Source organism: Bacillus rossius, chromosome 1 (genome assembly GCF_032445375.1).
Source record: "Bacillus rossius redtenbacheri isolate Brsri chromosome 1, Brsri_v3, whole genome shotgun sequence".
Taxonomy (NCBI): Eukaryota; Metazoa; Arthropoda; class Insecta; order Phasmatodea; family Bacillidae; genus Bacillus; species Bacillus rossius.
The window spans coordinates 320,711,464-320,732,716 of NC_086330.1; the positions used below are offsets into that span (position 1 = coordinate 320,711,464).

The window sequence follows — 21,253 nt, forward strand, 5'->3', positions numbered from 1 at the left end:
GCCTCAAGAAAAGATTGTACTCCTATTTCTTCCACATTCTTCTAGGCAGCAGCCTTTTTTTTTCATCTTACACTTGCCTCTTCAAACAATTTGTCTGCAGGGTTCCTTCTTTCTTCTTACCCTTTCCTCTTCATCAGTTGCAATTGATGCTATAAATTTCTCTTCTTTATTTCCTCAGAAGCTCTTTTTTCAGCCTGTAATTTTTTCACTTTACCCATTACAACCGAGTGAATTGAGTATCACAAAATAAAGCAATTATTAAAACAAAGCAAGTGTGTATCAAGTATATTCACAAGTATCATTACAATAATTATATATTTTATATATATATAAAACACTCATTAAATGCAAAATGTGTTTAATAGCTACATGAGATAAAAAGATCACTTTTCTACAGCACAGCTATTACAAAAAAATCCCAGTTGTATGAAAAATGATGTCAGTTGTTTTGACAGGAGACACATAGTTATGATCTCCACTTGTCATTTGCTGTCATTTATTGAAGATAATTAACTAAACAAATATTAAAAACAATTAATTTTACACTAATGTAGTACATGGAGCCTAGTTTAGTAACTGGCAAAAAGTGACTTCAAACCAAATTTTTGATCAAAAGTGACCTTTTTTTAAAAAAAACATTAAGCGCTCTTATAACCTAAAATAAGTTATTTAATAATTTCTTGTAATGAAATTTGTTCCCAGAATTTCTTGTAGCTTTTACGAAGTTATTTCATAATTTATTGTTGATGGTATTTTTAATGTTATTCCTTGTACCTCTTGTTATTACCACAGGCACACACTTTCTGTGAGTTCTGTAACAGAACAAGATATTAATATATATATTTTTTCACTATTTTCCTGTTGTGCTCATAGCAAGATTGGAATTGACTGGTATCCTGGTGAACCAACATGTTGCAAAGCAAATGTATAGCCTCTCCACACCCGTGGATATCCTCTGTTACTCCTGGTTGCAAGGACGGTGTCGACGAAAGAGGGCTGTGCCAGGACATTCACGTTTCTCAGGCGTCCTCAGTTGTTGCCGGGAAGGGTATTTGACAAGTAAGACGGGCTAGTTCTGCAGGCAACAGCAGACGGACACAGACGACGCACCAAGGTTAGGACTTGAGGGCCTTAGGGCCATCAGGTGTCTGAAGCATGACATTAATGATGATGTCATGTCGAAATACCAGGCCACACAGAGTGGGCGGGAAATAAGAGGTACGCAGGGCCTCAATGAGCTGTGAACCCCTCGCCTGATCAGTGGAGTACCTGAGGTTGGAGCGATGCAGTGGGAGCCCACAAAGTAACTAGGGTACTTTTAGTTTAAAATGTGATGATTCAGCCAGTGATGTTGATAGAGTGGAATAATATAATATTATGGAAGTTAGCAAAAAAAAAAAAAGTTACAAAAATGCTGTTTTTGCTATTTATTACACTGGCACAAGCATATTAAATAATACTGATAGACATGTAATATGCGATAGTTAATAATTTTTGTAGTGATTAAAATACAAAATAATTTCTGGGAGATCACACAAGACCAGTGACCATCTATTAATTAAAAAATAGTGTACATATTATTGTAAAAGTAAATGTTTGATGTTAAAATAAAATATTTTAGGTGCTGTGAAATGTGTATGCAGGATGCTGGCAGCAGTCATGGCTGGTAAGATACTACGTACAAGCAATAGTTTTTACGTGTGTTCTTTGAGGACAATCAAAGTAAATTTTTAGTGTGTTCCAATAATATAAATATAAGGTGAGTAAAACAAGGGGATGCATTCTACAGGTGTGTGAGAGATTTGGTATGGAAGAGAAAGGTGCCATTAAAATGCAAACAAGTGTTGTACAATACCTACTTTGTGCCCATATTCACTTGTGGAGCAGAGACTTTGACTGTTGATAAGAGAAATGCTGGAAATATCAGAGCAATAGGAATGAAGTTTATGAGGAGTATGTTGGTAGTTATGAGGCGAGACAGGATCAGGAATAAGATAGTACAAGCAAGAGAAGGAGTACAGGACTTGAAAGAGATGATTGGAAAAGCAAGAATGAGATGGTATGGCCACGTCCAGAGAATCGGAAAACAGATGCTGCCTAGGAAAATGATGGATTTGAAGTAAACAAGAAGACCCCACGGAATACCAAGGAGGTGGTGGGAAGAGCAGATAGTTAAAGGAGTGCAGGAGAAAGGAGAGGGCTGGGACATAGTGAAGGGGGAGGAATGGTGGAGGAACAGAGGAAGATGGAGGCTTTTCACTTTGTTGACTGGGCAACAGGCTGGAAGATGGATGATGATGATGATGATGATGATGATGATGATGATGATGATGATGATATTGATGGATGATGATGTTGATGATGATGAATGATGTCAATGATGATGAATTATGTCGATGATGAATAATATTTACATAAGAATGTCAAAAGCATATGCCTTAAGTATTAAGTGTTACATAGATTGAATCATACAAGATCCAAAGCATGTGATGTTCATAAAATATCCCCAATAAATATAGTTTAAAAAAACTAAAAAACACGCTTTTAAAGCACTTAAACTAAAAAGTGAAAAATAATTGCTTGATATACGAAAAATATGGCACAAAGCGCCCCACGCTTTTTTCACACTAATACTAGTATTTTTCGTTCAGTATTATTTTCAGCTAAGCTATTATATTTAGAATTATTTTTCACCTTTTAGTTTGATGTGCTTTAAAAGAGTGTATTTTAGTTTTTTTAAACTATATTTATTTTTCACTTTTTAGTTCGATTAATTGTTAAAAATAAATTTTTTTGAAGTTATACTTCTAATGCGACTTCCAACAAGGTTGCGTTAAACGTTTAACGCTACCATGGAGGGGGTATGAAAGCACTGTCTGTTTGTACGCGGTGTTCTACAAAACTACTATACGAATTTTAATGGGGTTTTCAAGTTAACTTGATCGTAGCAGAGAAAGAAATATAAGCTTTATTTCATCAAAATCGGCTCAAGGAAAGAAATCTTAATTTTATGACATACAATATAATCATTATAAGAAGCCATTAAGTTTTGCTATTGTAAGGAACTAAGTAGAGAGTAAGAAAAAAATAAAGATCCTGAGAGTTTGTAGTGTCGCCATATTTGTTTCAATTTTCAATACCCTTTTTGTATATTACAATTTAAATTGCAGAAAAAAGTCATGTTTCATAGACACATAAATAGTGAGTGTGTGTCATTTCTCTATGTCCACAAGGTCTCGCCCCGTCAATTTTCTCCTGGGGCAAACCCGTCCGCTTGATTAAATAAACAGATTTTATCGTTGAATGATTTCATGATTTATTTCATGAAAATCTGCTCTCATAAAAAAGTTAGTTTTATACACATTCAATAGGTCTCTCTCTCTCTCTCTCTCTCTCTCTCTGAAAATCAATCTATGAATCGTTTAAAATTTACTTCCTTTATTTTTTTAGTTTGATTTGATACAATATGATTTCACTAAAAATGAATTTCTACCCCTTCCTATTTTCATTCCACATTACGAAGTTTCACTTCTTCCGCGCGGAGGGACTCCACGCACTATTTTTGCATACAATTAAAAACTATTTTTAATGATGCCAAAGAAGTATAACTTCTCACATGCGTACCTAAGTACACGCACCCATTTTTTTTTTTTTTTAAGTTCTCGTAATTAGTATTGTAAATCCCCGACAGAGGAGATGCACGGATGTAAAATTCTTCTCGAACATAAAATTTGAGGTGTTAAATTCTAAAGTAATACTGATAGTAAATCTTCAACAGAGGGAAAACAGTTGTAAAATTTCCTTCGAACTAAAGAGAAAATTCGCAGTGATAATTTCTAAAAACAATCCAGTTCTGTCGTTTTTACATCGAGTTGAATTAAAAATATTAATTCAACTAGAATACTTTTTTAAGTGGATGAGTTTGTACTAAATAAATTATTTGACTTAACATGTATGTCCAACATTTTAATCATAACTTTCAGATTCTTGAAAATATTTAGGTAACTGAATACTTTGAACAAAATTGCTGAAAAAAAAAAATTATTTTTTTTTCAGCCATGGACGGGATTTGAACCCACGCCGAGGAGTCCATCGTTTCGCGTCGATTCAGACTTGCGCCTTAGTCCGCTCGGCGAACCAACTGAGAGCGATGGAATGTACTAACAGTAATAAGCCACTTGCTCTCAAGCAGACAATACGTGAGGAAATTATTTAATTCTGGCGATCCTGATCAGGATAATGAGATAAACTTATCAAATTATTGTATTGTCACCGGTTCTTGATAAGCTTACAAGGTTTCAATTAAATCTGTCCGTTTAAAGTGGGTCAAAATCGAGTCCAAAGAGTCGGTTACAAACATACAAACATACAGGTGAAGCTAATACTTAAAAGTGTGTTAAAAATGTAGTACACCATGAAAAAATATTATTAAAAGAAGGGTGACATAATCTGGTACATGAATAAGTTGTGGCTTTTGGCGAACGGGTGGTTATGTTTTATCAGCTACATTAAAAATAAATGCAATCTCTAGCAAAATATTTTATATTTGTGAATCATAATTCATCTGTGGTATAATTGAGCTTACATCTTTAATACAGATAACTTCGTATGGGAAACCAGTAGTAAAATAGTTGTTGTGAACTGACAAAATAAAGTATATAAAAAGTTTTTTCATAGGGAAACAATTTAGTGGGTATGATAATTACCAAAAGAATCCCAACCACTCTAGTACATCTGTGATACAGAGATGTTGTGTACTGTACACTTTATGAGGAATCAAACCACTCTTACTTTATGAGAATTCAAACCACTCTTGTTGCCTTGCGATATAGCAATATTGTATTTCATAAATTACATTACAATCCTAACAATTAAGTACTTACAACGTAGTTTACCATGCAATTCAGAAGAATGGTATCTATTTATATATTTTGTGCATATTAAATAAACTAGTGTATTTTGTGATCCATATAGAAGTTTGTTAATTATATTCGAGAGGGGCACATCTAGAAAAAAATTCGGACGAGTATTTTTTACTCCCTAATTTTTCAAAATCATTCTGTAAAATGGAAAAATATTTAAGTAATTTATTATTTAATTACTCAAGGCTGAATTATTTTCCGGAAGTATGGTCATGCAATAATATCCTTGAAACAAGATGTTAGCATTAAATTTTCTTCATATTTCATGGTGTTGGTTTCCAATGTTATATTTTTACTTATGTTGCTGATTCTAGCAAAAAAAAAAAATTTTTACTGGGTAAAGAGTGGTAATTAATAAAAGTTATTTAATACATAAGAATAGGTCTATGTAATACATAATGTAGCTGAATATTTATAACCAGCTGTTCACACATTTTTACAGTATTTTAAATGTAACATACATAACTTATCCATTGACATGGTTAACAACTGGTATAACTACTTGAAATATTACAACATGCTGTATTCCAAAATGATTAGAAAACAGGGTTGGGAAAAAAAGTAAAAAAAAAAAAGTAAAAAAAAATGTTTTTTATTGTTTTAAACTGTTTTTTGTTTTAAACAGTTTGTCATGTTAAAAGAGTTTTTTTTTTAAGTTTAACTTTTTTTTGTTTTTAATATTAATTTTAATCAAAACCACCAGAATACGTTTTGCACATATGGTTTCAGTACAAGTCCCATCAGGTGTAAGGTATATTGCTACAAATTTTTGAATATGGAATTCCCTGACTGTAGCCATTCCGGATATTATTAAGTACAAGGCAAAAAGTTCACCTTTCAAGGAGTACTTATTCAGTCCTGTAACACTAAAAGAGATTAAACCCCTAGTATGGTGGATGGCTTTGGAGAAAAGTACTCATCATGCAACTTTGAACCTGGCACATCAGTTAAACAGTGCAGTGGCTTCGTCAGCTGGTATTGAACGTATTTTCTCCACATTCGGGTTTGTGCATAGTACTGTAAGGAACCGGCTAGAAACTGAGAAGGCTGCCAAACTTGTAACTGTTTTCCGTGCACTTAACCAACAAAAACAGATTTTAATTAGGTTAGATGAACTTAGTGCAACTGGCACCCTAAAAGGTATGACTGGTTTTACCCCAAGCAGTGCTGGTATTTTATGTTTACGTGAGGAATGTGTTTCACTTCAAAACTTATCATCCTAGTCTGGATATTTATCACAATTGGTGACTTACAATGAGACAGTGATGCTTGCGATGAAAATGTCCATATGCAGTTTTCGTTTTCGTAAGAAATAAAACTTTTTTTTAAAATACATATAAAAAAACATGTTTAGAACAGAATGTTTTAAACATTGTGTTTTAAACTTGTTTTATTCAGAGTGTATTGTTTAAAACAATTTTGAACATATTGTTTTAAACATTTTGTTTTAATCGTGCCAACCCTGTTAGAAAATATGCCAGGAATTAAAAAAATAAATACATTTTTGATTTTTATTTGCTTCCTTTTAAATGCTCCTCTCCCCTAGATAATTACAGAAGATTCCATAGAAAATTGATTTTTTTTTGCAACGTTATGTTTTCCATCCAAAACACATGCTTATCCCATAAAAATATAGTTGTGATCATGATGTGAGCACCTCCATTATTCATTAATGAAGTCATTACTATAATGTTTCATACAGTAATTGCATCCAAGGGTGGCTCCAGGATTAGGCAAACTGGACAATTGGGGTCAAGTTTAAAATATGATACCGGCCTTACTATTGGTCGGAAATAAAATAGGGGAAATGTATGTCGTTATGGAAGTTGGCCAATGATAAATTGTATTGCTGAACGAAGAAATATATAGTGTAATATTGACAACACCTAAATCCAAAGAAGGCTAACACTTGGTAACAAAGTGAAAAAAAAAAAAAAAAAAAGATGAATAGTAATGTGAGTTTTGGAGTGATCATTGAATGAGGAGTGAATTAATAAGTATAATCAATGATTTTTATGAAGTGAATAAATAAGTACACAATAGTATATTAAGTAGGTATTAAGAAATTTATTGGATATGTGTGGAAATAAGTGTAATAGTCATGAGAGACATGCAAGGTTGTGTTTATTTATATTGAATTAATATTCTTGTTTTGTAGCTAATATAGAAAAAAATTAAATGGAGCAATGGCAAATATTTTTTACAAAAATTTAATATATACATGATAAATACTGACAGTAAACAATTATTACTGACATAGAGCCATACAATTTAGTAAGTAATGTAAATAAGTCTCATTTCCTATAGATTAATTTTGTAGTTGTTGAAGTGATGAAAACAAAGTGAAAGTTTTAGTGAGGGTATGTCAGCTAGTAAATAAATAAATTAATGAATAAATATATACACACACACAACGATATGGTAGGAATATCGATGAAGTTATCAACAAGGCTGTGCTGAAGTCATTACAACCTCTACGTTCTTACGTATAAGTGCGGGAATAGGCGTTTTCGATTGGGAAAATTCAAATGCTTGGTTTGCAAAATATATTGTTGTTGAGAAAAGTAAATTAGTGTACAGAATATATTTTTGGTATCATGCTCTATGATTAAATTATGAAATGTGAAAATAGGATTATAGTGTACAATACAATACTGTAGGAAATGTATCTTCAGTATCATGTTCTATACTTGAATAGGTAGAACTGAAGTATAGGACACGATACTGTGGGAAATATTAATTTAGTATTGTGTCCTGTACATGAATAGGTATTACTGAAGTATAGAACACAATACAGTGGAAAATATTACTTTAGTATGATGTCCTATACTAGACTAGGTAGGGCTATAGTATAGAATATGATATCTGAAAGTTGGTTTTATAGAGTAAAGTGGTTTGTGCAAAACAAGCATGTGAATATTCCCCACCCAAAATCACCATATTCCTGCACTTGTCTCCTAATAATGTAGTGGTGGCAATGGTGTCAGCGTCGCCATGTTGGTGAAATCATTAATATTGTTATGGTATCAGGATCTAGAATACTCCCAGTGCCATTCAAATAGCTGGCCATTTTTATTTCCCTTGTTTATAAAGTATTCAGTAAAAAATATGAACATTAATAGGAAAAGGAAGTGTTCTATATTTTTATTAGCATGTAATTTTAAGTGCTCGTACTGTTCAATTTAAAGTGATTGTTCATGATTTTGTGTAGGAAAAACTTTCAAAGATTTCACTGCCTCATATATTGATGCAATTTCACCAGAATTGATTCTTGGTATTTCTTAAGATGAATTAATAAAAACCATCTTAGGAATTTTAAGTTCCAAATAGGCTTAAAAAATTTTTTTAAATGAGCTACTTTTTCAAATTTCACAAGAGGGGGCGGGACGGGGAGAGTGAACCACCATTTTCGTCTGGGGGCTATTCCATTTCTTCCATGCCCTGCAAAAGTCTAGGACCGCCACTGACTATATTCATAGGTAGGTGGGTCTTGTTGCCAGCTAGCTAGGTTATGGTCAAAGAGCACTGGTTTAGCAAAAATTTAGGAAAGTGTTACCTTAAATAGGGAAAATAAATAATGTGAAACTAAAAAAAAAAGTATTCTAAAAGGCTTATTCAATAAAACATTCAAATTCAACGTAATCACACTATAAACAAAATAAACAAACATCTGTCCATCAATACCGTACTATCAGGGATATGGAAAAAAAAATTAAATCCTACAAAGTTAACATAAATATAATAAATTACAGTAAGTGGAAATAATTCCTACCTAATCCCAGGAGCTGAGACGCTCAATTAATAAATACACATCCACGTGCCTTTCGTCACTCCATCGTACGCGACCGACGACAACAGTCGTTTTGTTGGCTCAACCGTACATATATTCATTTGTTTTTTGCAGTTTTTGAAGTATTAGTTGGCAACACTGTTTAAGGTAAACAAACATAGTAGCCGCTTTGGTTACGATTGTGGTTATGACAGTATTTTTGTATTTATAAATGTAGGTTTATTAAAAGCTTACATGAGTATTTAGTTTACAGCATCTTTTGATTGTTTTTAACATCATCTGTCAAAACTACAAGCAACATTGTCTGATTTCAGTAAATTCAATATAATGGCAAATTCAGGCAGTAACAGTTTCTTGAAAGGACTTGCTGCTAAAGTAGCTAAGAAAAGAAAATTAAAAACAAATGAGCAGTTGAAGAAAGAGATAGAAGAATTAGACCCAATTGATGAAGATGATGAACCAGGTGCGAAAAAAGAATCAGATTTGTTAAATATTGAAATTAAATTAGGTAGTTTGGTGGTGCAAGTGTGTGTTTTGAGGCTTGACCTTAAATTTTCAGAAAATGATGCTTTTGGTACTTCTAATCTTAGTTAGTAATTTCGTGAAAGCGTATTTTTAAATCTGATTACAATTTTCTAATGCTTTTAATTCCAAACACTACAGTCTTTTACCCAAAGCTAGTGTGGAAGATATAGGCCTACCCATCTACCAACAACATGTTTTACTTTATACATTTATGCTGCAGATACTCAGTTGTGCCCTTATTTGCATTCCAGAAAATGTAATGGATTTTAATTTATGATTGTAACCAGAAAATTTTTTAGTGGAATATAAAACATGTTTGTGGATTACAATTTATTGAAAATTTCTTAGAAGACTTTTTACTCCACAATTATTTGTATTTAGGTATTTGAAACATAAATCCATGATTATATGGTTTTTAATCAATTTTAGAGACAGATAAGGTTTTAGGCTAACTTTAATTATTTATGGTAACTGGCAGTTTTATGCCATAAATATAACATATTCCAGTTACAATCTATAATGACTAAAATCAAGTAACAATTCCTGAATTCCCATTGTAAATACAAAAAATGTTAGTTTTATTTAAATGTTAGAATTAGTGGCTCCTACAAAGAACTTTCATAAAGGAATTACTAATGTTTTATTATGCTTTACAGTATCATATTTTAAATCCCCTTTGGATTCTGAAAAAAATTGGCAGTGAAGAGGACACTGAGATTCAGAGGAATTTTGCAATTTCAATACTTATTTACTTGAACTTATTTACTTATTTACTTATTTACTTGAAATAGCACACATCCCTACGTTCCGTAGAAAATGCAGCCACAAAGTAAAGAATACACTTCTGGATGGTATCCAAATATTTTTACTGGTAACACCACCTGTTGCTAATTGGTTGTAGTAATGTGCACACAGCCACTTTGAGTCGTGATATCTACCAATATTCAGCAAAATGTAAATAACAATGACCAATTTAAAAAAAAAATTTAAATATAACTTTGATGTTGTAAATGTTAGCAATCAAAATAATTTTGTTATGAATCTCAAAGTATTAATAATACTTCTTATGAGCATAAGTTTAGAGGTTAAGTTCACCTTTCAGTAATTTTTGTTGACTTATTTATTTGTCTCTGTTTGAGTTATCATGCTTATAATGTTTGAAACAAATCTAATGCATAAAATTTGAAGTAATATTATATACAAACAAAATAAAACACGATTCCGAAGCTATGGATGTAGGGATGCATCATTGGATGAGAGTGTCGCGACCCTAGAAATTGTGATTTTAATGGTCGCATGTAGGGATGCCGATGCATTCCTTGTGAGAATTCAGAAGCAATGCTCGTTATCACGTATACAGTTTTATCAAAGTTTTATAATGCATACGTATCTTCAAAATCAAAAATATTTTGGTAATAGTACAGTTTCAAATCACAGACAATTAACTGTTTACTTATTTTAATTTTTTACATTAAAATAAAATTGGATATGTTACCCTGAACAATTGCTCCTAGGACTAATGTCCCTCAAAGTTTGATAGGCCTACATATTTTTAAAATCAAATATATTTTGTTAATTATACAACTTTGCATCATAAATAGGTACATTCAATTCCTTTATTTTATTTTAATATTTTATGTTTAAATACAACTGGATATGCAATAGGGATCAATTACCGTATTCTTGAATCAAGTGGGATAATTACATTACAAAAAAAAACGTTCGAGGAAAATTCTCATAATCAGATGGCAATGTTAAGTGTAATATAAAAATATAAAGGAACCCTCCCCCCCCCCAAAAAAAAAAGCATCATTTTTGGAGTAGCTATAAATGCTTATTGTTACTTGTTCACACATTAAATTTTATAAGAATAAAATACAGTGTTCAGTGAATATGTATTACTGTATTAGTGCTTTAATTCTTAATTCTCAGTTCCATTTAGTATCATTCTATAAAACATTATAAATTGTACCATTACATATTTTTGGCAATGAGAAATGCAATTACCACTTCTACATGACACACAAGGCCAGTAATTAACTACACAAAGCGACTAACTACCTAATTCATACACTCGAGAATGTTCTCAAATACGACATTACTATCTAAATCTTCAATTAAATACACCTCATGTCTACATGAAAATAATAAAATAGAATACAACACACTTAATCTATTGTAAACAGTAATTTTTAAATATTCAGATATTGTCTTAGTTATTAAAAAACTAATCAAATTCTCTATTTTCTTCCTAATTAAAAGTAATTAATGAATTTAAATTTGGTAGAAATAGTGAGAAAAATAACATGTAAAAAACTACATTAATATCAAAAGCTATTAATAATAACTAGTTCATCACAAGAGCTGCTGCTTTTAACAGTTAACCTTTTTTTGCATTTTATATATGGTTGTTTCTTATGTATTAAATAGCCTCTTTCTTATTGCAATTGTGATAATTATTCCGTATCATTCAGGTATCCAAGTTTATTCCTTGATCCTGATGGCATAATCATGTATATATTGATCCTTTGGTACATGATGCTAGCTGTTTTGAGTACATCAAAAGATCCTGGCCAAACAAAACTCTAATATCATAATACAAACAAATAATGTCATGTCTTTTGGGAATTTATTTTTCCGTATTCAACTTAACAATCATTATTTTTTGTTTTATTTCAAGTTATTGTTATGTCCAGGATCTTTTGACGTACTAAATTAAAACAGCAAGCGTCATGTACCTTCAGAATCAATGTGTGAAGAATCATGCCATCGGGATGAAGGGATAAACTTGATAACGTGATTTGGAACTTTTACCGCAAATTTTAAATGTTACTTACTGGTAAGTAGGTATCCAGGTAGTAAGTCTCACTTGTGTGTGCCATGTCTTTGATGCGAGGAGACGGCGTGGGATCTTGTTGCAGCCGCGAGGAAGGAGAGAACAAGAACGTACAGGCTCTGCCCGTACCTCGACACCATCAACCGCCAGGTGCTGGACTTTGACTTTGAGAAGCTGTGCTCTGTTTCCTTGTCGAGGATCAATGTATACGCGTGTCTCGTGTGCGGCAAGTACTTCCAAGGTATGTGTTCTCAATATGTACCTACTACATTCTTCTGAACGCCCGTGACTACCGTACTGGTTTCAAATCATTGTTTAAGTGGTCCTCTTCTTTTTCTGACAAGAAAAATGCTGTGGATATGAGTTTTATGATAATGTATTTTTTATGAATCCATTATTCATGAAAATTTCATCCAGGATATTCAATTAATGGTGTGTTACTAATTTATCCCTCTTCCCTGTTAGTGTGAATGTGTTTCAATCAGTGATGGCTCAAACCAATTTTTTCCTCAAATCCAAATATTGATACTTGGGGACAATTTGAAAACTGTTCAATATATCCAAGTGGTGTCTGTTACAAAATATTCTGAGGGCGTATGAGTAATTCTGTTTCATAGTTTATTTTCAAACTGTAATTTTAGAAGCATTAAAATGGCCAAAGTGCTTTTTTTCACCTAATTTTTAGGCATAAAACACCCGGTACATATTCTTGAAAGCTTTCAAAGGAATTTGTATGAGACCTTTAACTTTATTCCTCAGCCATAAAATGTTATGGTTCCATTTAAATCCTGTAGTTGTCCTATGCACGATAGGTCTTGCTCTTAGAGGTGATAACGCACTAGAAGCACCAGCGAGCGTCACACTTATAATCCTATCCTCACTAACATGAATACACCACTGACTAACTGGGTAACTTAAAAGATGGCATGGAATCCGATTGTTTCTAGATTAAAAGACAGGAATAAAATAATAATATATGGGTCCATGACCAAAAATAAAACAAATATGTGTTAAAGAAACATTGAGCCCATTATATTTGTATGTATAAAATAACAAATTTTATGTTTACATGTTTTGATTTGAACACTTTTTTTGGTCAAAATTGTTCCCTGAAGTACTAAAATATTTTCAGAGCATTGCAAATGTATACATTTATTTGATAGTTTCTGTAGAGTAAAATAATTGTGGTGTTTGTTTTTCTGAATTACCCTTCCTCAAATATTTTTTATCAATTTTTTTTTCTTTTGAATACTTAAGATTTAAGGAATCTGGAGGATTTGAGTATTTGGTTGGCTCAACCCTAGTTTTATACCAGGGTCATTCCAAATCAAATCATCCAGAGAAAACAAAATTTTGCACCCCACCCTTTCCGATTTTTATGAAATTTTTTTTTACAGAATCTATGAACAAATATAACAACGCGTGTGTTTTATTTTGGCCAAATTCGCTTTAGTTATTATTTTATAAGTTTTTTAGAAAATGGTGCATTTCAACCAATCTGTTATTTGAGGTGCAAGATGAAAAAGGCACTTTTCAGTAAAAATTTAATTGTGAAGTTATTATTTAATAATACTAACTAATGAATTTTACCATTCTTACTTGAAATTTCATCAGGGTTCCAAAAATCAGGTTAAAAATAACATTAGACTTATATTAAACCCTGTTTTCACTCTTTAAAGTTGGCGCTCTGTAATTTTTTTCATCTGTACAGCGATTTCCGTAAATGTTCATAACTTTTTTCTGGCTGATCCAATGAGGCTGAGAAATGTCACATTTGAAAGAGGATGAAAAGTACTATAATAATATAAAATAAAATTGATGGGTATTTAATGTTATCATTTGATAAAAAGGGAAAAAATTATTAAATTGCTGAAAATATGCAGGTTAGCTCTAAATCATTATCAAATCAATAGTTAGAACAATCATATTAATTTTACTTATTTATTATTACACATAACACATAGTTTGTGTACACTTTAAAATTATTTAACCTTCTTTTACTTGAGATTTACATTTACAACTCTCGATTATCCATGTTAATTAGAACCCACCAATGTAAAAACCCTGGATAATCCTTTTCATGCTAAGAGCCCTGGAATTTGGATTGCACCATATATTTTCCTTCAGTAGAATTCTGAGCACAAGAGAAGTCTTCGTATTTTTTCTCAGCTATTGGAATGTAAACCTTACAGCACTGCCCCTCCCCTCCCCCCCCCACCCCTCCCCCCCACACATGTATTTCTCCATCTGCTGGAGAGGCCGCCTTCTCCCTCCTTCCTTGTATTTAATTTTTTTTTTCCTTGGTGGAAAGTTATTATTTATTCTCAGTCCCTTGCCAGTTAGTCACATGACCATAGAAAAAAATGGTTGGTGGGGAAAAAAAAAGGGGGAGGGGTATGCCAGGCAGACAGGGGCAGGCTGAAACAAACCAGGAGGCTGTAAAGCAGCTTTCAGGCGCCCCCCCCCCCCCCCCCCCCCGCATACATAAAAAAGAGGAAAGAAAATGTATCCCAAAACGAAGTGCTTTGCTTTATGGATTTTTCTGAAAATTACGGATTTATCCTTCAAGATGAGATTCAAAGTTATCATTGGTCCCATGCATCTTGCACACTACATCCAGTAGTAGTTTATTACAGAGACAATGATAGCTCCTCTGTTTCACAGCAATAATTTTCTTTTTATTAGATCACATGAAACATAAACTTTGTTTATGAAGTACAAAGCAGAATTTGCAGTTACATGAAAGCAAAACAACCAAAAGTAACAACAGTAGAATACATCACAGATGGCTGTGCTGCACAATACAAAAATTTCAAGAGTTAAGTCACTCTTTGTTTTCATGAAGCAGATTTTAGTCTAAAAGCTTCCTGGACTTTTCATGCCACAAGCCATGGAAAATGTGCTTGCGATGGTATAGGTGGCTCAGTTAAACTATCTGCAGGGTGTCTACTGACCCTGGAAAACCTGGAAAACCTGGAAATATCAGGGAATTTTGTAATCAGGGAATAATCAGAGAAAAATCAGGGAATGTTTTTAAAAATCAGGGAATTTTTGTTTGGTAGGTTGTAGTTGGCAATACGTTTTTTGTTTATTAATCAGCTTGCATTGACGTGGCATCATGTGTATCCCCTCCCATTTTTATTTTTGAATGGCAAATAAAGAACAGTTCCCACGTCCAAATTCTTTTATTTACCATCGGATTCGGAAGTGGCATCAAATCACGTGATACAAACTGGTTCAAGATGGTCTGTTATCCTGCTGACGTGACATGCTGCAGCATGTGCTTCCCACGTTCAGATTATACCGACAGGTGCATTTAATTTTAAGTATCTATGGATGCCCTCAACGTAAACTGGACATTTTTGTTAGCGTTGAAAATACATATCACAGACACTTTTGGTGAAGATTCACCATCGTTGCTAGAAATTGGTAGCTGTGGGCTTCATACGGTCCATGGTGCTTTCAAAACTGGAATTTCTGTTACACAATGGGACTTTTTAGTTTTTTGAGGCACAGTTACTATTTGTTTAAGCACATATCTGCAAGGAGGGCAGATTACATTAGAATAACTGGATCAGAGCTTTTTCCCAAGAAATTTTGTGCAATCAGATGGAATACTGCAGTTGCTGAGCGTGCCATGAAAACGTTACCCCACCTAAAGAAATTGGTTAGTGAAGTTTCTATTTCATCTCTCTCTTTCAGTGTAGTGAAATGTGCTCTTAAAGATAATCTTCTAAAAGTAAAATTGACATTCTTCCTTTTTTTGGCATGAGAGCTGGAATTGTTTCTCACAATGTTCCAAAGTGAAGCACCCATGGCACCTTTTCTCTATGATTCACTGGTTTTATTAGCTTTGGCAGGAAAATTTTGAAACCAGAAGTACTGAGGAGCTTTAGGGAGAAACGCAATGTATCTCCATTGAATGTAGATAACCAGGAAAATCTATTGTCTGCTAACAATATCAAGTTGGGTTATGCAGTACGCCATGCCATCAAGAAAGAGAAAGTACCAGAAAAGTCTGTCCTGTTACAGAAAAATGATAGGACTTGTCTAAAGGTTATGGTAAAAAAAACTTCAAGACAAAAGTCCCCTGAAGTACAATCTTACCAAGGGAATTTCCTGCTTATGTCCGTCTGTGGCTTTAAATTCGGGTGTGAGGAAACAGCGTGTGAAGTACAGTTTAGAATGTTGTCTTCAAAACAGGTGGCTATCAGGACAAGAAGCTGATAACATTGAGTGATCATATCAGTTGGTATGTTCCATGCAAGATTCTGCAGCACTGTTCTCGTCTTTTTCTCGAGAAGACGGGCGCCTTGATCACTTGTGGATGCTCATTCTTAAGGCATATACAGTAGCTTCCAAAACAGGCCTTCTAAAGTTTGTGAGGATGGTGTTGGTACTTTCCCATGGAAATGCATCATTGGAAAGAGGATTTTCAGTGAATTCTAATCAGCTGACTGAAAACTTGCAGGAAGAAATACTGATTGCACAAAGACAGATGTATGACTTTGTTCAACGTTCTGGAGGTGTAGAGCAGTATGTAAGAAATGCTAGTTGTAGGCGTAAGGAAGCCCTGCAAACAAAACAAAAAGAAAAGGAAGCTACAGACAAGAAGAAGGCAGAAAAAAGAAGAGTTGAAGAGGAGATCAAGGCATTGCAGTTGAAGAAGGCTCGAATGTTGGATTTGGCTCGTTTTGAAGTAAGTGCAATAGACGCAAAAGTTGAGTCACTGCGAAATTGATGGGAGCTTCCTTTTACTAATTATTTTTTGCAAAAGGAAGTGTGTGAAATATTTGTAGCAGCATGTTTTATTTGCCATCAATTGAGTCACTTTGGCCACGTTTGGAAGAAGGTAATTTTTTTACTAATTATATAAGTTGAAATACTTTGAAACCCGTCAATGTAATATTATGCAATTTTTTTCAGTTTCTTGGAATGTCGTAATTGTGTTAAAGAAAACCTGGAAAAATTCAGTTTTAGACCTGGAAAACCTGGAAAAATCAGGGAATTTAATTTACTAGATCTGGTAGACACCCTGTATCTGTTACAAGAGCCAACCTCCAAAGACTATATAAAGACCAAATTTGCACACCTGAAGAAATGTTTAAGTTTTGTAGCAAACACTTTTCAAAAATAATATTTCAATTCATTAATATTGTCACATCTCACTTGGGGGGGGGGAGAGGTTCCTCTTCTTAAAAATGTAGCTCAGATAAATTATAAAATAAAAACATTAACTAGCCATAGAGCTTCTCGGCACTACAATCATTTGAGTAGGTTCATTCTTGTACAAGAATTGAAAAATCAGGATACCTACTGAGAAAATAAGATAACCCTAATAACAATAGAACACATAAGATTTATTAAGAAAAATAAATAGTGATGACAAATAAGGTGGAACCTTCCACGTCCTCTACAATCATTAAATACCCATAAAGAAATAACTTAATAACTAAACACAGGGATTTTGATTCCATTATTCTAACTACTAACATTTGTAATTGCGCACAACCTCGCTCTCAGCTGGCCTCAAAAGAACTGTAAACAAGTCTGCGCTGTGTTTCTCCAGAATCGCAGCAAACAACGCGTCAGCTGGCCTGGCTGAAATGCGGTCACGCCTGCGTCCCCAGACAAATATGTGCAAGACTAGCACTCTTCCAGCCCCGCGGAGACCCAAATTACAACAAAGGTGTTACAACATCTGAGCTTGAGGGAAACTGAGTCCCGAACTAGAGAAAAGATTTAAATTGTGTTTCCAACAAATAAAATAATTAAATAAATTAATGATAACAATTTTGAACCAGGTGACAATATAGATAGTGTAGAAAATGTAGAACCAAAGTTGACTCAGCATTTTAGTGAACATAAAACTGTACCTGGCACAAGATCTTTACATTTTTTCCAACCACTATCTAATACTGTAATAGCAGCAAAACGGATAAGCAGTGACAAAGATTTTTCATTGAGGTATAGTTTATCGCAAAAACTAGAACTTCCAAATTTCCAACCAAATACCTACATAGGCTGTGTGTATGAAGATAAGTGCTTCATTGGACTCATTTTGTAGCTGGATGATGACAATAAAGATGCTTATATCAATTTTATGCACCCTCACTAGGCCATCACAGACATTTTTTTGACCAGAAAACAGCAATTTTGGAAGAGAGGATAAGTGCTGGGTCCCTTTTACAAACATAATTTGCTCCATAGATGTTCCACAATTAAGTGCTCAAACTGCACGAATGAGTTCAGTCTTTCTAAAAAAAAGTGTTAAAAACATTAATGCTGCCTGGCCAAGGAAATATTAATTTTCATATCCACAAAAAGGGGGCTAAAAAATTAAATTACTTTATTAATACCTATAATTTTTAACACACTTTAACTACCTACTCGACACTTGAATGTTACCTAAAAATCCTAAGTAGTAACCTTTACAAAATTAAAACTATATGATTAGTTTCATTAGCCTATTAGAGTGCATAAGCTATTTGTTATATAATAAAATTAATATAATTGTTCTAACTATTGATTTGATAACGATTTACAGCTAACATGCATCTTTTCAGCAATATAATATGTTTTTCCCTTTTTATCGAATGATAACATCAAATACCCATGAATTTTATTTTATATTATTATAGTATTTTTCATCCTCTTTCAAATGAGACATTTCTCAGCCTCATTGGTACAGCCAGAAAAAAGTTATGAACATTTATGAAAATCGCTGTACAGATGAAAAAAATTACAGAGTGCCAACTTTAAAGAGTGAAAACAGGGTTTAATATGAGTCTAATGTTATTTTTAACCTGATTTTTGGAACCCTGATGAAATTTCAAGTAAGAATTGTAAAATTCATTAGTTAGTATTAAATAATAACTTCACAATTAGATTTTTACTGAAAAGTGCCTTTTTCATCTTGCACCTCAAATAACAGATTGGTTGAAATGCACCATTTTCTAAAAAACGTATAAAATAAAAACTAAAGCGAATTTGGCCAAAATAAAAAACACACGTTGTTATATTTGTTCATAGATGCTGTAAAAAAAATTTCAAGAAAATCTAAGGGGGTGGGGTGGGCTGGATGATTTGAAATGGATTTACCCACCATGCACCATGCACCACATAACTGTGAGTGTGAGTGCCACCAGAAAGAAATTTTTTACTGCTGTCAAAGTTTTCTGTTTTGTTTGAAACAGTAAGACAGTGTCTAAAGGCTTGTTTTCGCCTTCCCTGTACCAATACACCCATGCATGAAATTCTTAGTGACACTTTCTTCCTTATGGCTTGCAGATTTTATATTTAATACTGCTACATAAAATTGCAGTTCTAAATTAGTTAAATTTTTTGTTTTGTTTTGTACTAAATGTGGTTAGTAATTTTTTTTTCAGGAAGAGGAAATAACACACATGCGTACACACACAGTGTAGCAGAAAGTCATCATGTGTTCCTCAACTTGCTTACGTTGCGATTTTACTGCCTCCCAGATAACTATGAGATTATAGGTGAGTAATCAGTAAAATAGTTCTTCCTAGTAGTTAATGTTTGACAACACTTTATTGCTTTTATAAATATAAATATATATATTCTTTTGTGGTAGGTAATAGTAATTTGGTATATCCCCTAAAATAGTGCTAGCTAATATTCTGCTTGTATTAGTTTTTTCTCTCTTGCAATTGTAACTTTTAATCAGTGTTTTGTATTTGCCCAGCATTATTTGTTGTCATTTGTCCAAAATTGTCAAGAAGTATGTTATAAAAACTTTGACAACTAGTTTACAGCCACCATTGTCAAGGTCTATATCTTGGAATATCTACTCCATAAAGCATAAACAGAACTGGATTAAAAAAAAAAAAACATTACTGTACCCAATACTGTACACAGTGAAGTTAGTTTCTCATCTAAGGTAAGAGGCCAGGGAGGGTGAGGACCTGATAACTCAGCTTCCTCCCAAGATGATCTGGGTTTGATTCCCGGGTAGTGGGAAATATGGCGAACATAGGGGCGGATATCTCTCCCCCCTCTCCCCCTGAAATACCAAAATAAAACTGTCCTTCCCACCAACTGAAAGAAAAAATTTGACAACAAACAGTGGGCAAATGTGGTTCTCTTCCCCCCCTCACCTTCTTCTTCCCACTCCCGAATTGAAATTCTCTCTATGCTCCTGGACGTTACGGTGACCCATTGGGTTTCCTCAGTGTGCTTCTTTTTCCTTCCCCTTCATTCCATCAATGCTCCCTCAGCATCTCATCACCTTTTACCATCTTTAATGCATTCAATGTCATCAAGATGTTGAACGTTATTTATTTAATTAATTCATTCTCAACTATTGCAGAGTTGTTACAAGTTATTGATTGCATTCAACTTCGAGGGTGAATGTTCACATTTGGGAATGAAGGTTAATCAGCAGTCCTAATGTACATCCTCCATAAGATAAACTTTGACTGTTTAAAACTGGTTTCGTAATAAATGACAAGCATTGAGGTTACTGATAAGTCATTTGTTTTTTTTTTCTCTCAATAACAGAACACCAATTAAAAACTGTGTCTGTTGTATGTCATTTTGGAACACTTGGCATTGATTTTCTTTTACGTTAAACAAACAGAAATGTTATGTTAATGTTTTGATTTTATCCTTAATTTAATACACTTTGTAATAGGCCTAATTGAAATATTTTTGAAAATTAGAACAATTATTTTTTTTAATGTTGAATAACATTCACGTGCTTTTCAGCTGGTATTATCGAAGCCATTGAAACTAAAACTGTTGAGTATCAGAACCCTCTTCGCACACACTACATCCTTGTAACAAGGAGCCCTGGCTGAGTGCACACCTTGGTTACTCATAGTTTTGCTGTCTTCTGAACCGAAACTGGACGATTGATAATACCAATACCACAGCTCACTCCCTGTAATAACACTATCGTAGATTCATCCCTGGATGACATAAAGTACGTGCTGAACCCCACCTTCACTTCGGAGCAGATCCAGATGATGGATTCCAGCGACAAGCTGTCTCGTGCGATTGACGGGACCATGTACCTTCCTGGCATCGTGGGGCTCAACAATATCAAGGCAAACGACTACTGCAATGTGATCCTACAGGCAAGTAACTTACTGGGTGTGTTTTCATTCTTATTTCAGTATTATCTTCCAGTGAACATTCATGAAATATTCAGTTTGT

The 21,253-nt window shown here is 33.4% G+C and overlaps 1 protein-coding gene across 1 annotated transcript in view; it reads left to right on the plus strand.

The window, feature by feature from the left end:
• Positions 1–8,821: 8,821 nt before the first annotated feature.
• LOC134527969 (ubiquitin carboxyl-terminal hydrolase 39) overlaps positions 8,822–21,253 on the plus strand; it is a 57,926-nt gene continuing 45,494 nt past the window's right edge. The window contains exons 1-4 of the mRNA XM_063361078.1: positions 8,822–9,175; positions 12,159–12,314; positions 19,462–19,575; positions 20,999–21,174. Of these exons, the coding sequence (XP_063217148.1) occupies positions 9,040–9,175; positions 12,159–12,314; positions 19,462–19,575; positions 20,999–21,174 (582 nt within the window). The 5' untranslated portion in view covers positions 8,822–9,039. The remainder of the gene's footprint in view (positions 9,176–12,158; positions 12,315–19,461; positions 19,576–20,998; positions 21,175–21,253) is intronic.